At 31.5% G+C, this 19,871-nt stretch overlaps 1 protein-coding gene across 2 annotated transcripts; it reads right to left on the bottom strand.

Moving 5' to 3' along the window:
• Positions 1 to 2,192: 2,192 nt before the first annotated feature.
• Positions 2,193 to 19,763, bottom strand: LOC132718347 (dolichol-phosphate mannosyltransferase subunit 3-like). Of its 2 annotated transcripts, none has more exons than XM_060702054.1 (5): positions 19,635 to 19,763; positions 12,033 to 12,152; positions 11,252 to 11,281; positions 8,799 to 8,876; positions 2,193 to 7,167 (listed from the first exon to the last, which is right to left on the bottom strand). In XM_060702054.1, the coding sequence occupies exons 1-5, from the start codon at positions 19,635 to 19,637 to the stop codon at positions 7,114 to 7,116; spliced, it is 285 nt and encodes a 94-aa protein (XP_060558037.1). In that variant the 5' UTR covers positions 19,638 to 19,763; the 3' UTR covers positions 2,193 to 7,113. The 2 variants fall into 2 exon arrangements, with proteins under 2 accessions (XP_060558037.1, XP_060558030.1); XM_060702047.1 differs by lacking the exon at positions 19,635 to 19,763 and adding an exon at positions 13,135 to 13,256.
• Positions 19,764 to 19,871: the final 108 nt, after the last annotated feature.

Raw genomic sequence — 19,871 nt, 5'->3', positions numbered from 1 at the left:
ACACAATCTTTTTGTATAAATAAATAAACATAATTTGACTTCACTCAAACCATTGCAAACCTGGGACATACAATTTGTTATTGTATGTCCCAGCACAAACTAAGTATGTTTAAATCCACCACACTATTGGTGGTCACAATATGAACATATAGTGTCATTAAAAATAGCAGGTTTTTTTTTAAAGAGAAGATCAACTTTACTTCACCTGTAATAGGGTGCACAGCTTCCCATACATAGTTTGTTTATTATTTTATTCAAATTAGACATATTCAGTAAGAATTCCATGGATTTCAATCAATTCCTGTGATGAAAATTTTTTACTCAATGATGAAAATAATATATTTTCAAGTGCTTAAATAATTGCAAATACAACATCATGTCTAACAAGCTTTGAATTCATTTAAGCAGACCACAATTTGGCGGCTAGAGATGACAGATTTCTGTACGAGTTCTTTACGTGGAGATATTATGACTTTTTTAATTTATGGCAAAATGATGACAAGAACTATTTTGTTTATTATACCCCCAAAAACGAAGTTTGGGGGGGTATATAGGAGTCACCCAGTGGTCGGTCGGTCGGTCCAGACGTCCGTTGCATTTTCCTTGTCCGGAGCATAACTTGAAAACTAATGGTTGGAATTCAATATAACTACATACAATGGTCAAGCACATTGAGAGGAAGTGCAGTGCACAAGAACCATAACTCTATCTTGACTAATTACAGAGTTATTGCCCTTTGTTACTTTTCCTTGTCCGGGGCATAACTTGAAAACTACTGGTTGGAATTCAAAACAACTTCATACAATTGTGAAACACAATAAGGGGAAGTGCAGTGCACAAGAACCATAACTCTATCTAAAGTAATTACAGAGTTATTGCCCTTTGTTGCTTTTCCATTGCTTTTTTTTTTGTCTGTTGCATAATTTTCCTTGTCCGGAGCATAACTTGAAGACTAATGGTTGGAATTCAATATAACTACATACAATGGTCAAGCACATTGAGAGGAAGTGCAGTGCATAAGAAACATAACTCTATCTTGACTAATTACAGAGTTATTGCCCTTTGTTACTTTTCCTTGTCCGTGGCATAACTTGAAAACTACTGGTTGGAATTCAAAACAACTTCATACAATTGTCAAACACAATAAGGGGAAGTGCAGTGCACAAGAACCATAACTCTATTTAAAGTAATTACAGAGTTATTGCCCTTTGTTGCTTTTCAATTGCCTTCTTTTTTTTGTCCGGAGCATAACTTGAAGACTAATGGTTGGAATTTAATATAACTACATACAATTGTCAAGCACATTGAGAGGAAGTGCAGTGCATAAGAACCATAACTCTATCTAAAGTAATTACAGAGTTATTGCCCTTTATTACTTTTCCATTGCTTTCTTTTGTCCGTACCATAACTTGAAGACTAATTGTTGGAATTCATTATAACTTCATACAATGGTCCAGCACATTGAGTGGAAGTGCAGTGCACAAGAACCATAACTCCATTTTGACTTATTACAGAGTTACTGCCCTTTGTTTCTTTTCCTTGTCCAGAGCATGACTTTAAAACTACTGGTTGGAATTCAAAACAACTTCATACAATGGTCAAGCACAATAAGGGGAAGTGCAGTGCACAAGAACCATAACTCCATCTTGACTAATTACAGAGTTATTGCCCTTTGTTACTTTTCCTTGTCCAGAGCATAACTTGAAAACTACTGTTTGGAATTCAGTACAACTTCATACACTGTTGTCAAGGACATTCAAAGGAAGTGCAGTGCACAAGAGCCATAACTCCATTTTGACAAAATACAGAGTTACTGCCCTTTGATACTTTTCCTTGTCCAGAGCATAACTTAAAACGTACTGGTTGGAATTCAAAACAACTTCATACAATGGTCAAGCACAATAAGAGGAAGTGCAGTGCACAAGAACTATAACTCTATCTTCTATAGAGTTATTGCCCTTTGTTCTTTTTCTTTGTCTTTCTGGACTTATTACAGAGTAATTCAATTAAACTTCATCAATGGCCAACCACATTGAAAGGAAATGCAACATACATGAACCACAATTATCTTTAATTGCCCACAACCATAACTCTATGTTTCAATTCTTTTACAAGGTATTCTGTTACTAGTAACATCCTCATTTCCGAAGCAGACTTGTGGGGGTATTAATCACATTTAGTGATAGTTCTAGTTTTTCATATTTTTATTTCTTTTCCTGCACCATTAATAAAACACATTTATAAATAGTAACTAAATTATACTTGACAACATCTTAAATGTAAAATGTGTACACCATAAACAAGCAACATTCATAATGTTACTTAACTAAGAAAAGTGCCATTTTTCAATCATCTAAAAAAGGGCCAGGATGTTCAACAGAGAGGCTTAATTTTCACAAATCAATAATGTAGTATTAAACAAAATCTTAAAAAAATTCTGATGCCTGAATTACCTTGACCAAATTAATAGAAATCCCAACCCAAGGGAAGAATTAAATTGATTGTACCAACATACCAAGTTTGTGAGACATTGGTGAATGAAAGTACTTGGAGAAATGGTTAAAATGTTGGATGTTGGCAGAAAGGAATGACAAAGTGGCGACTTAAATTCCCAATCAAGTTTTTTTTACTGAGCTATAAAAAGTTCAAATTAGCTATACCAGAATAATTTCAATCATTGAACCTCTCTGTATTCTGTGATGTCAAAAAATCTTAACATAAGATAAATGTATCAACTATTTGCACTAATAATTACAACTGAGTATTTTACAATATCGCTTCTTCGATTCAATCAATAATGAATACAATCAACAGCATACTGAAATGTCTATAAAAATATGTTTGAGGTGGGCTTACAATTCTCTTATGCCTGGAAAAAGTCAGACTTATTTAGTTTCCTATAAGGGTTTAAACAAAGTCTATATTTTATAAACCTTAAACCTGGATACATGTATATGATAAAATTTCACCGACTTCATGTACATGTATAAGGAATTACTACTCATCACATCAGATCAAGAACAGGTACTTGGTTAAACTCTTAATCTGTACAACAATTATATTGATATACTCAGTTCCTATGATATCACGGGATCTATGATATCACTAATCAGAGTATTTACATTTTCTTTGACTGCTAGTAAAAGCAACACACAATGATGCTAATATTTTTTAAACTGGCTAACTAAATTTATTTTCATCTGCCAATAAATTAAATTTTATGAATAACAAATATATTCATGGAAAGAAAACTATTTTATAAAATCTTCATATTTGACTCCTATTTCCCTTAAATGTTTTTACACAGTCAATAAAAATATGTTTTAATCACATATTCTGACATATCTTCTGTTCATATAGTTTGAATTTTATAGCAAGATAACTGTTGGAGGTTTTTCACAACTTAACTTGAAAGTTTTAACCAATCTATCCTTCCATACTTGATTTTTTGGGGATTACCGTGATACCATATTAACCTCCTCTGAATTTAACCAATATGGCCGACATTGGAAATAGTTTAAAAAGGTCATTTAAATTGGTTCTTTTGAAATAATTTTTTGACAAACAGTTCTGGAAAAGGTTCACTTATAAATAAGATAGAAGAAAAATCTCATTCATGTATGATATTTATATTTGAATATTTCCCGATAAACGTTAAGTACCGTGATATCATAGAACCCCGGGCTACATTTTGTATATAAATTTAGAAGAAAGATGATTATATCTTCAATGTCATTTGATTCAACCAAACTTAATTAGCACGGCCATTGGAAAAATAATGGATTGTAACATATCCAGTCAAAAAATATAAACAATAAATTGATAATATTTCATCAAAAAATGTATACAATAATTGATTATATAATTATCACGTGTAATTATCACATGTGATGATTCACCAGATGAAGGTAAGACATATTGATTACCTGTGCTGACAGATGAAAACAATTAACATTATGTTCAAAAGATAAATTATCAGAATTTACATGATTTACACATACATTCAATGTTGCCAACAAATCAATACATCACATTGAATAAATAAAAACAACAAGCAAAATATGACATTCAACAGGTATCAGGGTAAACAATGAGATAAAATATTGGAATAAAATTATATTATGCAAGCCTCTGGGAAGCAAAATATTATTTTATTCAACGAGTTCAATTAATTCATTAATTGCCTTCTAACAGTTAGCCAATCTTTAAGCTATGTTTGTATAACAGAAATGATGTCATGTAAAAATATATTCACTGCTGTGCAATACCATTTTCACAGAATCACAAAATCGGCACGGGTATGTGATAAAATATTATATTGAATATTGCTATTACACTGTCAAACTTTAAAAACTGAATAAAGAATTTAATTAAACATAATTAAATATGTAGAAATGAACAGTTAGAATTGCATATTTATTTGATCTTTATTTTAAAGATTTTAGTCACGACTTAGTAACTCGTGGCCACGACATAGTATCTCGTGGCCACGAGATAAATAAAAACACACACGTCACCTTTGTGCCACCGTACAGGAATGATGTTCTCTGTTTCTTTTTAATTTTTACCTTGCATTACAAACAACATTTAATACTGCAGTTAAGAAATTATGAAATGTACAAAATAATCCATTATTCCTAAAAAATGCCTACAATCAAATACATGCAGTGCAATATAGATACTTCGGAACTCTGGAAACGTGGGTCTTTCCTAATGTTTTTAATCTTTTTAATGTTTCAGGCTTTTCTTGGTGTACTTTTACATTAACATCTTTTATTTGTTATTACAGTTTGAGGAATAATGACATATGTTGAAAATTTAATTGAAATACAGCAGGTTTCTGTGAAGAAAAGATAAGTATTCGAATGTAGAATGCATTAATCTCTGTGGGCAATTTTTTAAACAAGTAATATTAATGTTTTCCGATTGCACAATGAAAGGATTATGTCATTAAAATGTCAGATGTAATTTGTCCTTTATTTTAAAATGTTTAAGCATTGAATTTTGGAATGTTCATGTTTTAATTCAAAGAATTTCAATCTCAAAATACTACATGAGATGCCAGACATATACTGTGTTCAAACTTCATAGATATGCAAGCATGACTAACACTAATACTGAATTAAACAGTTGACTATTAATGTATAAAGAATGACCAGATTGCATGAATGTGCCTGCTTGCTGACCACTATACTGTTGGAACAGGCCTTGCATTTTGTCTACTTACCAGACGTAGAGAACTAAATATCTTAACTAAGTTCAACATTCTCTCAATATAATTATGATACATTATTATAATGATAATGGCACACACTATTTTGGCACCCACACCATCATGTCACGTAATTTCATGATATTAGCAAACAAGTAAATAAATGCTGTTCAACTTAAAATGTTCATTTCTTGTTAATCCGAAGTATGTATAGGCCATATTTTTAAACCGTAAATTTGCATGCTTTGTTTCAAAAGAACTAATAAAAATTCATTTCCAAGAGTAAAATTTTACAAGTTATCAAACAAGTACATGGATATAATTACTAGACAACTTTATGTGTTTATTAATGTATGGATTTCTTAGGAGAAAGAAAAAACACTTCAATCAAAAAAGGATCTTGTACAAACATTTATCAGTCAGACTAAAGTATATATCTATATTTATTAATAAATTCATATACAAAATAACATCAGCTACATGCTAGATTTCACATTGACTAAAAATAAATGCCATATATTCTTTGACAACCCTTTGTGTAATCTATATTTTTTATCTTGAGCATAAAATGCTAAACCCTTATGTTACTGATTTTTATCATTACTTTGAACTGTCCATTAAAGTAAACCACTAGTATAAAATCTAGTCAGGCTGTGGGGATGTACAGGCTGGCTAGGCTCTATCCTGGTGGCATAGACAAGTCACTATTGCTGCATGTAAACTAAAGATAAATCTAGACCTTAACAGTACAGGAATAGTTAATTAATGTTAATTAATTAATATTAAAAAATAATGCGTATACTTTATGGAACACATGTTTTAACAAAAATAAATAAACAAAACAAATTGAAAAGTCTTCGCTCAAAATATAGACTCACCAAAACACAAAACTATCTGCATAAACATAGCATACTTAAACACAAATTTGTAGAAAATATCACAATTATTTCATACATAACAATTAAACATCGCTGTGCTGACTTTGACATGAGAGCATTACAAAAATATACAATATACACTTGTACTTGTCTATGTAAATAAATAAACATGATTTATTACATCATTTATGATATTTGGAATTCATGAGTATAGTAATTTTTTATATTTTCTTTTATGTTGCACCAACACTATAAAGGTTATATGGTGATTTTTCAACTTATCTGGTGGAGAAAGACCAAAAAATGCCAAAATATACCATGATTTTACCATAATATCTATATCTAAAATCTGATTGACTAAATTAATGAAAGGATTCTATTTGGAGGTATATTAGAATTTATTTTTTCTCACTAAATAAATAATGTGTAATCTTATGCTTAAATGAAAAACAAAACTAAAATTCCTTAGCAGAATAATTATAACAAGTATATAGTACAACATAGAAACTTAAAATGTCTCTTATTTTCATGTACATGTATATCTCTACAAAAGCACTACATGTGGTGTTAATGCTCGTCTGTTAAAAATTCTTTGTCAAAAGGGACATAACTCCCTTGCCTTACAACTGCACCTGGTACTGATTAGCAAGAATTCCAAGTTTCATGTTGATAACTTTTAAAATGTTTGAATAATGGGCTACATTAAAGTTTTTGCACAACTGCAAAGTAAATCTTAACAGCTCAACATATTCTAACATTTCAATAATTTTCTATAAGTGGTCACATAATGTACGGTATACAGGCACTAGAAAAGTGTATATAACTTCAGTAAAAATTTTATCTATTTCAATCTAATACTTGTTTTATTTTACCTATACAGTATGGTAAATTAATACATAAAAGTAAACTTGCGACAAGAGAGAACATCACATTACACATGATGCTATGATGATATTAATTTTAAACAAACAGATCTGTTCCTGAATTGATGACTTGTTTAATGATGACTCATTGCCCAAGCTGTCAATCAAACTTGAATCCCTTTGACTTTAGATCCTTTTTGGCATCCTCTATATCCTATAAAGATAAATCATTTAAACTATAAAGACATACATGATAACGTAGGAATATAAATACAACATGCTGGCAACTGGTAGAAAGTTCTCCAAATTGTCAGTATTTATTGTCTAAAAATGCAACCCTTGATTCTTTAACATGGAGCAGACCTATTTAAAGCTGTATAAAAATATACTATAAATGGGATGTTGCAAATGAAGGAAATAAGCTTTACAATAAGCCAAAGGAATTGTCAAAAAATTCAGGTTTTTCACCAATAATTTGGTTAATTCTTTCAGAAATGTCAGAAGCTTTGTGCACATAAGAATATTCCTCTATTACTTATATATATTAACACAAAAGAAACATATTCATTAATAACTAAATATGTTTGCAAAATTTAAAGTTACATTAAATAAATTTCTTAAAAAAAGAAATAGCGACATTTCATTAATAAATTGGGTTTCATATCGACTCCAGATCTTATTTTGGTGTCCAGACAACCAAAATGAGTTTAATGAGCATACAAATGTGCAACCTCATTGTGGCGAAATGGGAAGTACAATTTCTGTTTGCATGAGAAACTCCGCCTTCAGATCATCCGTACATCAATATTAAATCAACAAACATGACTTTAAGTGGCAGTCCTATTTTAACGGTATATTTTCGCATTGTAACGGATATTTTCATAAAAATTTAATCTTTTTTATGAGATGATTATTTTTTCTGAACCACAGGCCTAGTGCACCATGAAGCTTAAACGGTAAAAGTGTGTTTGCACAAGAAAATCTTATATTTGCTGTGTTCCGGATAGCAACTATAACACCGTGACGTAGCGATACACGAGCTGATTATAGTCTTCATTTGCATGTTAAAATTCGTATACGAACTTTAGTGTTACCGTGGGGTTTTCCATTTAAAATCCTAATTTATGAACAATATTTGATGAGATTTACAACGATACTGTTAAAAAGGTTAATGAAACTGTAGAATGCTTGGTTTTTAGGCCGACGGTAAAAATATTTTTACATATTTATTTAATGTAGCTTTAATAGTCTGACCTTATGGTCAAATTCAGTTAAAACTTTTTTAATGTATTGTCTACAGGGTGTTATGTCCAAGTTACATATGTGAAAAAACAGAGGGACATAATTAGGTAAAAAAGATATCAAATCACTAAACACCAGTAATTTGTCCTAACACTTCTGTGAAAGTATGGTTGAAATCTGATGAGAAATGTAGGAGTTGTGTACACAAGAAAATGCTGACATTCATTACTCTAATAACCAGTACTTTCTGTCAGAAAACCTGGTAAAAAACTGCCAATTGTTAAATATCAATCATATTCCAGTGTCTTCGATGTGCAGATATCACTTTTAGTTTTCCTACAGATAACTGCAATAATGAACTATCTTTGCCAGCAGTATGATGATATCTGTGCAGTCTGACCAGAATCTCAACTGTTACCTGACTTATCATAATAATGACATTGATATTGAATTCATTAAAATATACATAATGTATATGTATGAATTCTTTAAATATACATAGTGTATGAATTCTTTAAACATACATAATGTATAATAATTATGTACAATGGTATGGCCAATGGAAAGCAATGATATTTAGAGCATTGGAAATAAGATACCTACTTGTTTAAGATCTATTGAGTCTTGTAAACAGTCATTGAATGTTGCCACTCTGTAAGCTATGACAACCACGGAATACATCTGTAAAATTTAAAATACATTTATACAAGAGGGCCATGATAGTACTCGGATACTCGCCCCAGCCCTACATTAGAAGATGCTTCATGCTAAACATCTAAGATCTAGCTGGTCAAGTTTTTCTTTACACATATAGTTAAAAACAATGACACACCTGGGGCAGGGCCAGTTTGGACCCAAGGGCTTTTATTTGAACAATCTTTGTAGACACTTACTAGAAAATGTTTCATGCTTAATATCTGAACTCTAGATATTCGGATTTTTCGAAGAAGATTTTTAAGTTTTAGCTATACACATATAAGGAAAATTAATGACCCCCGGGGTGGGGCCAATTTTGACCCCAGGGCTTTTATTTGAACAAACTTTGTAGACACTTACTAGAAGATGTTTCATGCTTAATATCTAAACTCTAGCTATTTGGGTTTTTATCAAAGAAGATTTTTTAAGTTTTTGCTATACACATATAAGGAAAATCAATGACCCCCAGGGCGGGGCCAATTTTGACCCCAGGGCTCTTATTTGAACAAACTTGGTAGACATCCATTAGAACATGTTTCATGCTAAATATCTTAGCTCTAGCTCTTTGGGTTCTTTAAAAGAAGATTTTTTAAGTTTTTACTATATGCATATAGGGAAAATCAATGACCCCCTGGGGCCGGGCCAATTTTGACTCCAGGGCTTTTATTTGAACAAACTTGGTAGACACTCACTAGAAGATGTTTCATGCCAAATATCTAAGCTCTAGCTCTTTGGGTTCTTTAAAAGAAGATTTTTAAAGTTTTTTTCTTTTGGTTGCCATGGCAACCAGAGTTCTGCATGGAATTAAATTCTTTGAACAATTTTCAAAGGTGACCACCAAAGGAACATTTCTGTGAAGTTTGGATGAAATTGGCTTAGTGGTTTATGAGGAGATGTCATTTAAAGTAAAAGTTTACGGACGGACGGATGCCGGACGAAAAGCGATCACAATAGCTCACCCTGTCACTTTGTGACAGGTGAGCTAAAAAACTAGAACAAGATATATTACTAGTACAGTGTTTGGTGTAGATGATATAATCTAAAGTCCAAAAAGGCAAACATACAAGTTTTGCCTTTATTATTTCCGTCTTTGTTACAGCAAAAATGCTGAAACATAACAAATAAAGGCAGAAAGAGGATGCCTAATATGTGTTATTTTATCAAGTTCAATAAAAACTTACTATGAATTTATATTTTCTACTTGGTAGAACTGACTATCAAAAACGTAACAAGAAGATAAAAGTGCAATACATAATGTAGTAATACATTACTATGATAGTGTATACAACATAACAGTTATCATCAAATTATTTATACATCAAATTATATATTTTAATTTTGGTAGGTAAGTCTTTAGCCTATACTTGAATGCTAACAGAAATAGTGCAATTATGTTTAAATTGACAGGAGTTGGAGTTTATATTTCATTTCTTCAAATTCCCCCCTACCCCCCAAATAATACATGTATTACGTATAGAAAAAATTTTACCACTCACATATTATCTTTATTGTTAATGTTTTAATCTACAAGTTAATTCAGACTTTTCTTCAATTCATTTTTCTTGATACCAGTTCACATAGATATCACAACCTACTTTTAAGAAATCACAATACTTGTAAGTGAAAAATAGAACTACATTGTACATGTATAATTAAACTTTTGAATTAATAGCTAGTACAAAATAATTTTTTTTATTATATTCAATAAGGAAGTAAATGTAATTTTAATAATTTTATGATGTAAACATAAAAATTCAGTGCCTGCAGACATTTCACTAAATTACTCCATATCAGTGAATACAAAACATGGTTACCATGTCAATCATAAATTTCTCAAAAAAAAAAAAGATTTTAAAAATCTTTCACCATTACACTGCTGATTGTCTCAAACGGACTTTTCCAGATTTCATTTTGGAACTGCCCATTATCAATTATATGGGATATCAAGATGAAAATTTGAAATTGGTCATTCAACAGTATAGAGCCTTGTCAGACTATACGGATGTGCAGACTGGCCTGGTTCTATACTGGTGACACAGGCTTATCACACACCATGCTCAGGGTTAGAAATATTATCCCCACTTTTTTTTAAAATTCCAACAGACTCCTATGTTTCTCAATTTTAGGAAAAATATCTAAAAGTTTAAACTTTTTTCTTCTATTTTAAATTTTTCAGCAACATAAGTTGCCCATTTATTTTCCCCGTGATTGGTGCAGTGGGGTCAGAGAGCCATCCCCTACTGTACCTTACATTGATATTTCATGGTATATATCATCATATATTGATTAAATAGATACAATATTGATAAGCTAATAAAATCATTAATAGCAAAAATGGAACACATGTATCTAAAACTTACCGCAAAGGCAACTATCACAAACACTGGTAACTGAAACATAACATAGATATTTATCATTACTACAGAATTTGTAAAATTAAATGATATATTAAATGTTATTTTTCAGATAGAAATTATTCGCTCATAATACGAGTGCAAAATAATAAGAAACAAATCTATTCAAAAAGTTTTATCTCATTAAAAAGTTTCCTGTTGAAAAAGCTGTTAACTATTGGCAAAACACATGTACAAAATAATTATTATACAGGTAACATTGTATTTTCTCATCTAACTTGAAAAAAAAAGAACATTGAACTATCATTCTTTCACTTCAACAGGACAAAGTCGATATAACTTAACAAACAGGTGCTGAGACACCTTTACATCAAGTAATATCTTTAACGGCCTTGTCCATCTTTCAATATAGACAAAACCATTCATAATATTTACAGATTCGTTTTTTTTCAAATTGTCTGAATGGCAAACAGTGCAGACCAGCCTAGATGTGCCAGCTGATCTTGACAAAGAACAAAAGCTTAGTATTCTTCTTCTGGTAACTCTTGTTCACAACATGCGAGCTCAATCAACCGGAACCTCTCTTTTCTTCCATATACATACAATCTGCCCATCTTACAAGAGTAAGGATTCATATCATTATATCCCTATATTAATGTTCTTAAACGTATCGGCAATGTCCACCGAATCCCCCAATGATGTCATCCAAGGGAGACAACTTGAATTCGGACTTAAAAGAAAGGGTTTATAAACAAATAAATAAAGCATCTTTAAAACAAAATCTTACAAAGAGAATGATGTCTTTTGTTGAATCATTTATATCGGAGTCTATGTATCCTAGGAGAAGACCAATCCATAGTGCAACAAATGTCCCGCCAACAAATAACCATTGAAACAACTTCGGCAACTGAAAGTATCAAGAAAATTCAATTTATTAAAAATCTTTTTTTTTGTGGTAAAATAAATTTTCATATCTTTGATCTCTTTTTCTTTTTTTTTTCAAATTGATATATTAACTGAAAAATATTCTCAAATGTGTAATTTTATATGAAAAAAAGTGCTAAAATTACCATATCATATCCAGTTATTTAAAATACAAATTTAAAATTAAGCCAGTAAAACTAATTTAAAACATTGTAATTTACTGCATACAATTTGATTTACAAATTAGACTAATACACAGTTTTTCTTTACACAAATGTGTTAATATTATGAAACATTCTGTAACCACAAGATAGATCTATAATAAAGATTATTAACCTTTACTAATGTAAATACATGTATCTTAAATAGATTTGTCCATTTCTTTATTCAATCTGGACAAAACCATTCATCATTTTAAGGGTAAATTACACGTAAATGTACTGACTGAATTACAAACAGTGTAGTCTATGACCAGACAACACGGAATAAATTATGTGCCGGCTGACCAGGCATAGATATTTTGAGTTGCTGTATGCAGGCTACAAGTTAAATAACAATTTTTCACTGACTTTATGTTAAGTCAATACCAGCTTTAAATTATAAGGATCTTACTATGGCTACTGGTACATCACAAGGCAAAATAGTGGGGGCATAAGGTGACTAGCTTCATAACCTAATATTTTATATTTAATGGTATGCCATGTTTCTCAGATAAAGCTAGATTCAGTTGTATAGAACAAATTTAAGTTAATATTTATTATGTTTTAAATCTTTTGATACACTTGACTTATTATCCAGGTATGAAATTATGCAATACTATAATTATGTGATATACTCAGACATATGTAACACCACATCAGTAAATCTTTCATTGTAGTAATAATGTTATTTGAGTAAGATATAGAATACTTGCCTATAATTTAAGAAAACATATAGGAACATTGTGAATAATAGAAACTATTTACCAGACCAAGGTTGAACCGAAAATATTCCATTCTATCTCCAGCGTGACAACAAAACATAGTTGGCTGATGTCCAATTAAGTTTTGAGAAAAGTAGCAACCAATGTCAAAATGACACTCAACACTAAATAGTTTTGTCTTCTGCAGTAACTAAATATGACTATGGGATCAAGGCTGGAAATATTGTTAGCAACTTTCTGTGCAAATTAACATGTTTCTAGAGGTGCGGTTAAAAATGTTGTGTCACTTGTAGTTTAAACATGCTTATTTAAAGGGACTCAACTGACGTTTTTCTGACACGATCAGACTGGAAATATTTTTCTGAGACTTGGGTGCCAATTAATATAAGTTCTGGATGCAAATTGTCAGGTCATTCCTTCACCTTGCATTTCCACAATAATCAATTTTACTGTGCAAAATGACCCAAAAAATGAAAGCTTTGCAATTCTTAAATCTGGTCAAGAATTTTGTGTAATAAAAAATGTAAGACAGACTTTTTAAACTGTAATTTGAATATATTATATTCCTTTCCCTTAATTTCGAAAATCATTGAACAAGTTAAATAGAACAAGCAAATTCGTTGAATTTATATCCCCCGCCGAGTACTGGTTATTATTAACACAACAACTGAAGACATAAGGCTTTATTTATATATTAATCATGGCATAAACAGTAATATTCTTTGAACTTGATAAATATTCAGGGCAATAACAGAGCCATAACTTTGTGTTAAATAGTAAAATCTGGAAATGCCAATGAGATGTATGCATACTACATAACTTATCAAGGGCCATAAATCTGAGTTATAAGTATCTGACTGGAACAAGGCGACTATATGCACATCTCCTCTTAGTATCCCATAAAGTTTCATTGAATTCCAGCCAGTAGTAGCAGAGAAGTAGTGAGGAAACAAATATTTTTCTATATGGATACTGCATAACTAATCAAGGGCCATAACTCTGAGTTAAAGTGTCTGACCGGAACAAGCCGACGATATGCACACCTCCACTTGGTATTGAAGGTTCCCATAAAGTTTCATTGAATTCCAGCCAGTAGTTGCAGAGAAGTAGTGCGGAAACGATTTTTACTCTATATGCATACTGCATAACTAATCAAGGGCCATAACTCTGAGTTAAAGGGTCTGACCGGAACAAGCCGACGATATGCGCATCTCCTCTTGATATTGATGATTCCCATAAAGTTTCGTTGAATTCCAGCCAGTAGTTGCAGAGAACTACTCCGGAAACGATTTTTACTCCATATGCATATTGCATAACTAATCAAGGGCCATAACTCTGAGTTAAAGTGTCTGACCCGAACAAGCCGACGATATGCGCATCTCCTCTTGGTATTGAAGGTTCCCATAAAGTTTCGTTGAATTCCAGCCAGTAGTTGCAGAGAAGTAGCGCGGAAACGATTTTTACTCCATATGCATACTGCATAACTAATCAAGGGCCATAACTCTGAGTTAAAGTGTCTGACCGGAACAAGCCGACGATATGCGCATCTCCTCTTGGTATTGATGATTCCCATAAAGTTTCGTTGAATTCCAGCCAGTAGTTGCAGAGAAGTAGTGCGGAAACGATTTTTACTCTATATGCATACTACATAACTAATCAAGGGCCATAACTCTGAGTTAAAGTGTCTGACCGGAACAAGCCGACGATATGCGCATCTCCTCTTGATATTGATGATTCCCATAAAGTTTCGTTGAATTCCAGCCAGTAGTTGCAGAGAACTACTCCGGAAACGATTTTTACTCTATATGCATACTACATAACTAATCAAGGGCCATAACTCTGAGTTTAAGGGTCGGACCGGAACAAGCTGACGATATGCGCATCTCCTCTTGATATTGATGATTCCCATAAAGTTTCGTTGAATTCCAGCCAGTAGTTGCAGAGAACTACTCCGGAAACGAAATTCGGACGGACGGATGGACGGACAACGCCAAAACTATATCCCCCTCCCGATTTCATCGGCGGGGGATAATAACAGTATGCAGCCTTTAGCAAGCATGATATAATTATAGTTAATCTCAATAAATTCAGTATTGAACCACTTTTTTTATGTAAAATTCTTAATATGGGCTCTCACAAACCAACAACATGTGTAACAATCTTCTGTACAGTTCGTTTACATGAAGGGTCCAATGCAGACATGTTAGAATATAAGTTATAAATTGACCTCAAGGTGCTGATTGCTCAGCAAAGAGATCTCAAAAGAAACCGACTAAGCTTTACATCGCCCGAGCCGGGATTCGAACCAATCACAGACAAAAATTAATGTTTATAAATAAAAACGAAATAACAAAACCTTCAGTTAATAAATTACCTAAATTACTACTGCTTTTAAGTATTTTGAAAGATATTTATATAAAATTTACTATTTTATCGATTTAAGTTATTTAATTGTGCAGATATTATGAAAATTAAGCAAAAATATGAAATTCCTTTAATAAAGGGAGGTAATTGTCAACTATAAATATCGGTTATTTAAATCTTGGTATTTAAAGCCGCGCCTTTGATCTTTTAGGTAAAAAAAATAGAAGTAAACAAATGAATTGTAATGCACAATTAACAACATTAATTAACAACATTAGAAGATCTTTTTAATCAATTTATTTATTGACTAATAAACATATGATATGTTTATAAGGTACTCAAAAACTAAACTAGGAATATCTTATATACATTGGTATTAGAAAACTTCTTAAGACAGCACCGGTCCAAAATTATCTCGGTGTCTCTGATTTGACTAATTTTATTATAAGTATTATCCTTGGAAACATATCATATATGTTTATTAGTCAATAAATTAATTAATAAAAAATATCTTCTAATGTTGTTAATTAATGTTGTGAATTGTACATTACAATTCATTTGTTTACTTCTTTTTTTACCTAATAGAATGAACAAAAAAGATCAAAGGCGCGGCTTTAAATACCAATATTTAGACAACCGATATTTATATAAACTCAGTTGACAATTACCTCCCTTTATTAAAGGAATTTCATATTTTTGCTTAATTTTCATAATATCTGCACAATTAAGTAACTTAAATCGATATAATAGTAAATCTTATATAAATATCTTTCAAAATACTTAAAAGCAGTAGTAATTTAGGTAATTCATCAACTGAAGATTTTGTTATTTCGTTTTTATTTATAAACCTTTATTTTCCTCTGTTAATTGGTTCGAATCCCGGCTCGGGCGATAAAAAAGCTTAGTCGGTTTCTTTGGAGATCTCTTTGCTGAGCAATCAGTACCTTGAGGTCAATTTATGCTATATATTCTATCAAGTTTTCATGGGAACTTTTATGTAGACGAACTGTACAGAAGATTGTTACACATGTTATTGGTTGGCAAGGACAGCCCATATTAAAAATTTTCCATAAAATAGTTGTTCAATACTGAATTTATTGAGATTAACTATCATGCTTTCTAAAGCCTGCATTTAACTAGTTCAAAAATTTTAGAAATTAAGGTAAAGGAATATATTCAAATTACAGTTAAAAAGTCTGTCTTACTTTTTTAATTACATAAAATTCTTGGCCAGATTTGAGAATCGAAAAGCTTTTTATTTTTTGGAACATTTTGCACAGTAAAATTGATTATTGTGGAAATGCAAGGTGAAGGTATGACCTGAAAATTTGCACCCAGAACTTATATTAACTGGCACCCAAATCTCAGAAAAATATTTCCAGTCCGATTATGTCAAAAAACCTCAGTGGAGTCCCTTTATATCTCAACTCTTGAAACTTGTTAATTTGCCCAGAAACTTGTTAACAATGTTTCCTGCCATATAAGCTAATACAAAGTATGTTGCTGCAGAAGACAAAACGGTTTATTGTCCAGTGTTTTTGAAGTTGGCCATTGCTACTTTTCTCAAAACTTAATTGGACCTTTTACCCCATGAGCATATTGTGAAAAATGGCCGTTTTCATTGAAAAGCCTCCTGTTACAAGTACCAACTGCTATAATATTAAAATTAGGAAAAATGCTTCAATACTGATGAAACTTGGCACATATGTTCACTGAACCATAACTTCTGTGAAAACATGCTCAAGCTTAAATTTCCTGTTACCATGGCAATGGGGGGATGTCTCAAAATCACTATTTTGCATTTTTTTTTTCAATCAAAACTGATTTCAAAGTGCTGCAACTTCTCAATGCAATGAGATAGAGTAAAAGGCTTTTCAGCGTTGGTTACCTTAAGATCGACCTGAGGCCATTTTTAGCCTGTCACATGTCCAAAGTTTTCTTGGGGATCAGGGGGACTTCCACCCCCTTCAAACCCCCTCAAACATTTGATTTCATTTGAATTGATACGCGTCATACATGTTATCTAAGAGCGCTATAGCCCTCGCGGGGCCTTTGGCCCCGCTCGGACTTTCTGTGTATTAAGGGGAAGTCAAAGGCCAAGCCCATGAGGTCCCGGCCTTTGACTTGCCCGGCTATAAACTACACCTGAATATTTAAAGCAATACAAATACATTGTGTAAAGTCAACATATAGATTTCTTTGTCATTCATTTTGCCACCATTTAAATGAAACTCAATGATAATCGGCCAGGTAAGCAGATAACAGAACAATCACAACTTTACAGATGAGATATAATGGCTTAGGTGTTCTGACTGAAAGCAGAAACCGTGCAGAGATTATGATAGAAATATTGAACAACACCTTTAAAACGAAAAAATGTTACATAAAAAATGAACTCAAAAATTGTATCCAACTTCCTCGTTCGTAGGTTTTGCCTACTTTCATATTATATATACCTTGAGAAAAGTAAAAGGTGTGTCTGTCTATAAAACAAATTACTAGAGGTAAAATTCCATTTTTGAAGGAATGAAGGTTATGTACCACTTACATATTTTGGAGGATATGTACCATAAATATTTCAATGTAATTTCTATGTTGTATTTGAAAATGTAATATAATGATGAGCTTGTTATGCCTTTAATAGTTAAACAAAGAAATAAAATTTCAGTTCTGTTTGGTAATTTCTAAGAAATACAGATTTTTATAAGGCTTATTATAATTAAAAGTAAATTAACAGCTGAATTAATACTTCAATATTACTTATCAGAAATTAGTAATCAAACAAATCACAAACAAATTACAAACTATGAAATATTGTTATAAAAATGTTTTTTTCAATGTTCTCATGAATGTTCATTTCTGTTTAGCGTATATAAATAAAACTTAAAAATGTTAATTATATAAATTAATTGTGGTTTGTTCTTTATTTTTCTCTGTATAAATAATTATAATCTCATTGTACAAAAAAAATAGATCAATTAATGCACAAATTTGAATAATAACCAATTAAGAAAAAAAATTCACATCCTTTAGAAAATCCCTTTTTATCCCCTAATTATGGTGAATTCAAAAGCTGGGGCTGTGAAGGGCTTTGGCTTGCCCGGCTATAGACTTCATGTGTATATTTAAAAGGAAAATAAAAACAATCCAAAATATATAGATTCTTATACCTATCAGTAAAATATTCAGTGTCATTACTAGTTGGACATTAAAAATAACGTAAAAACAACATAATTATGTGATTAAAGATTAACAGAAAATGCCGGACGGGATTTTCCAAACGCCGATGCATGCGCAGTGGTCCCTCTTCCAATGTTGAACACCACCATTTTATTCGTTTCTGTTTACGGTACAAAATACCCGCATTTACTTATAAGCGAGCTCGACGAGCTGGCCCGAAGTTGTGTATAAAATACCGAATGACAATTTCAAAACGGAAAATGTAAAATAAAAATGAACGATTATTTTAAACTATCTTGCGATAAAAAAAATTGAGCTCGCTTTGCGGCTTTGCCTTTTTCATATTAACAAACTGCATGATAGATCTGGTTAACATGTACACTAAACATATTATGCTTAAATCATAAGAGCTTTCCGCGCCATAGGATGATAGGTAGCACCTAATTTCATATTAATCGTTAGGGTGTTCAGTGTGAAAACAGAAGCCGTGCATGAAATACCATATGACACCTTTAAGATGGAAAAATGAACGATTTTAACTGACTTCCCCTTTCATAGCTTTTGCCTAATTTCATATTATTAATTACCTTCGAGTCATTATGGGTGAAAACGGAAGTGGTGCATGAAATACCGAAAGACAATTTTAAAACGAAAAATGTAAAATAAAAAAAATGAACGACTTTTTTAATCGACTTCCCCCGGTTCATAGGCTTTACCTAATTTCAAATTATTAATCATTTCTACCAATGTCGTATGTAACATCCAAAAATGGTACATTTATGCAGTGGTACGTTTCCTCCGTGGTAAGTAACCTCCACATTTCGTAAACAAAGTTTATTGTTAGATCGCGAAATATTATGACAATCAAACATTTCTTGAATTACACTTAAAATATAGCCTCAATATACACTGAAATGTATAGTTTTCCTCATTTTCTTGTTTATGTGTGAATATTATGTACACATCATTACAAATAAAAGTTATATTTACAAATGTTACCATTATTTTGTTTTCAACGTGGAAATATCCACCATTACAAAATTTATAATAAAAACATTTTTTGACCGAAATTTATCTAATTATTTATTAAAGTATGATTTGGTCTAAGTAGCAAAATGTCATCAAATAACATCAATTCTTCAATCAGTTTTAATAAAAGGTAAAAGTATGTGAAAAACACCGCAAAGCATTGCATAAATTTTGTGTGGAACCGCTTAAATATTCGTTTTAAAATTG

This window comes from Ruditapes philippinarum, unplaced genomic scaffold (assembly GCF_026571515.1).
Source record: "Ruditapes philippinarum isolate M1 unplaced genomic scaffold, ASM2657151v2 ctg3062_1_1_1_1, whole genome shotgun sequence".
Taxonomy (NCBI): domain Eukaryota; kingdom Metazoa; phylum Mollusca; class Bivalvia; order Venerida; family Veneridae; genus Ruditapes; species Ruditapes philippinarum.
Note: the sequence above shows the minus strand (reverse complement) of the source record. Positions and strands in the feature narration are given on the sequence as shown.

Coding starts and splice junctions, on each gene's coding strand:
- LOC132718347 (XM_060702047.1), bottom strand. CDS start 13,191: ATGTTTTGTTGTCACGCTGGAGATAGAATGGAATATTTTCGGTTCAAC. Junction 12,153..13,134: donor TTCGGTTCAACCTTGGTCTG/GTAAATAGTTTC, acceptor TGATACTTTCAG/TTGCCGAAGTTGTTTCAATG. Junction 8,877..11,251: donor TTGTGATAGTTGCCTTTGCG/GTAAGTTTTAGA, acceptor TAAATTTTACAG/ATGTATTCCGTGGTTGTCAT.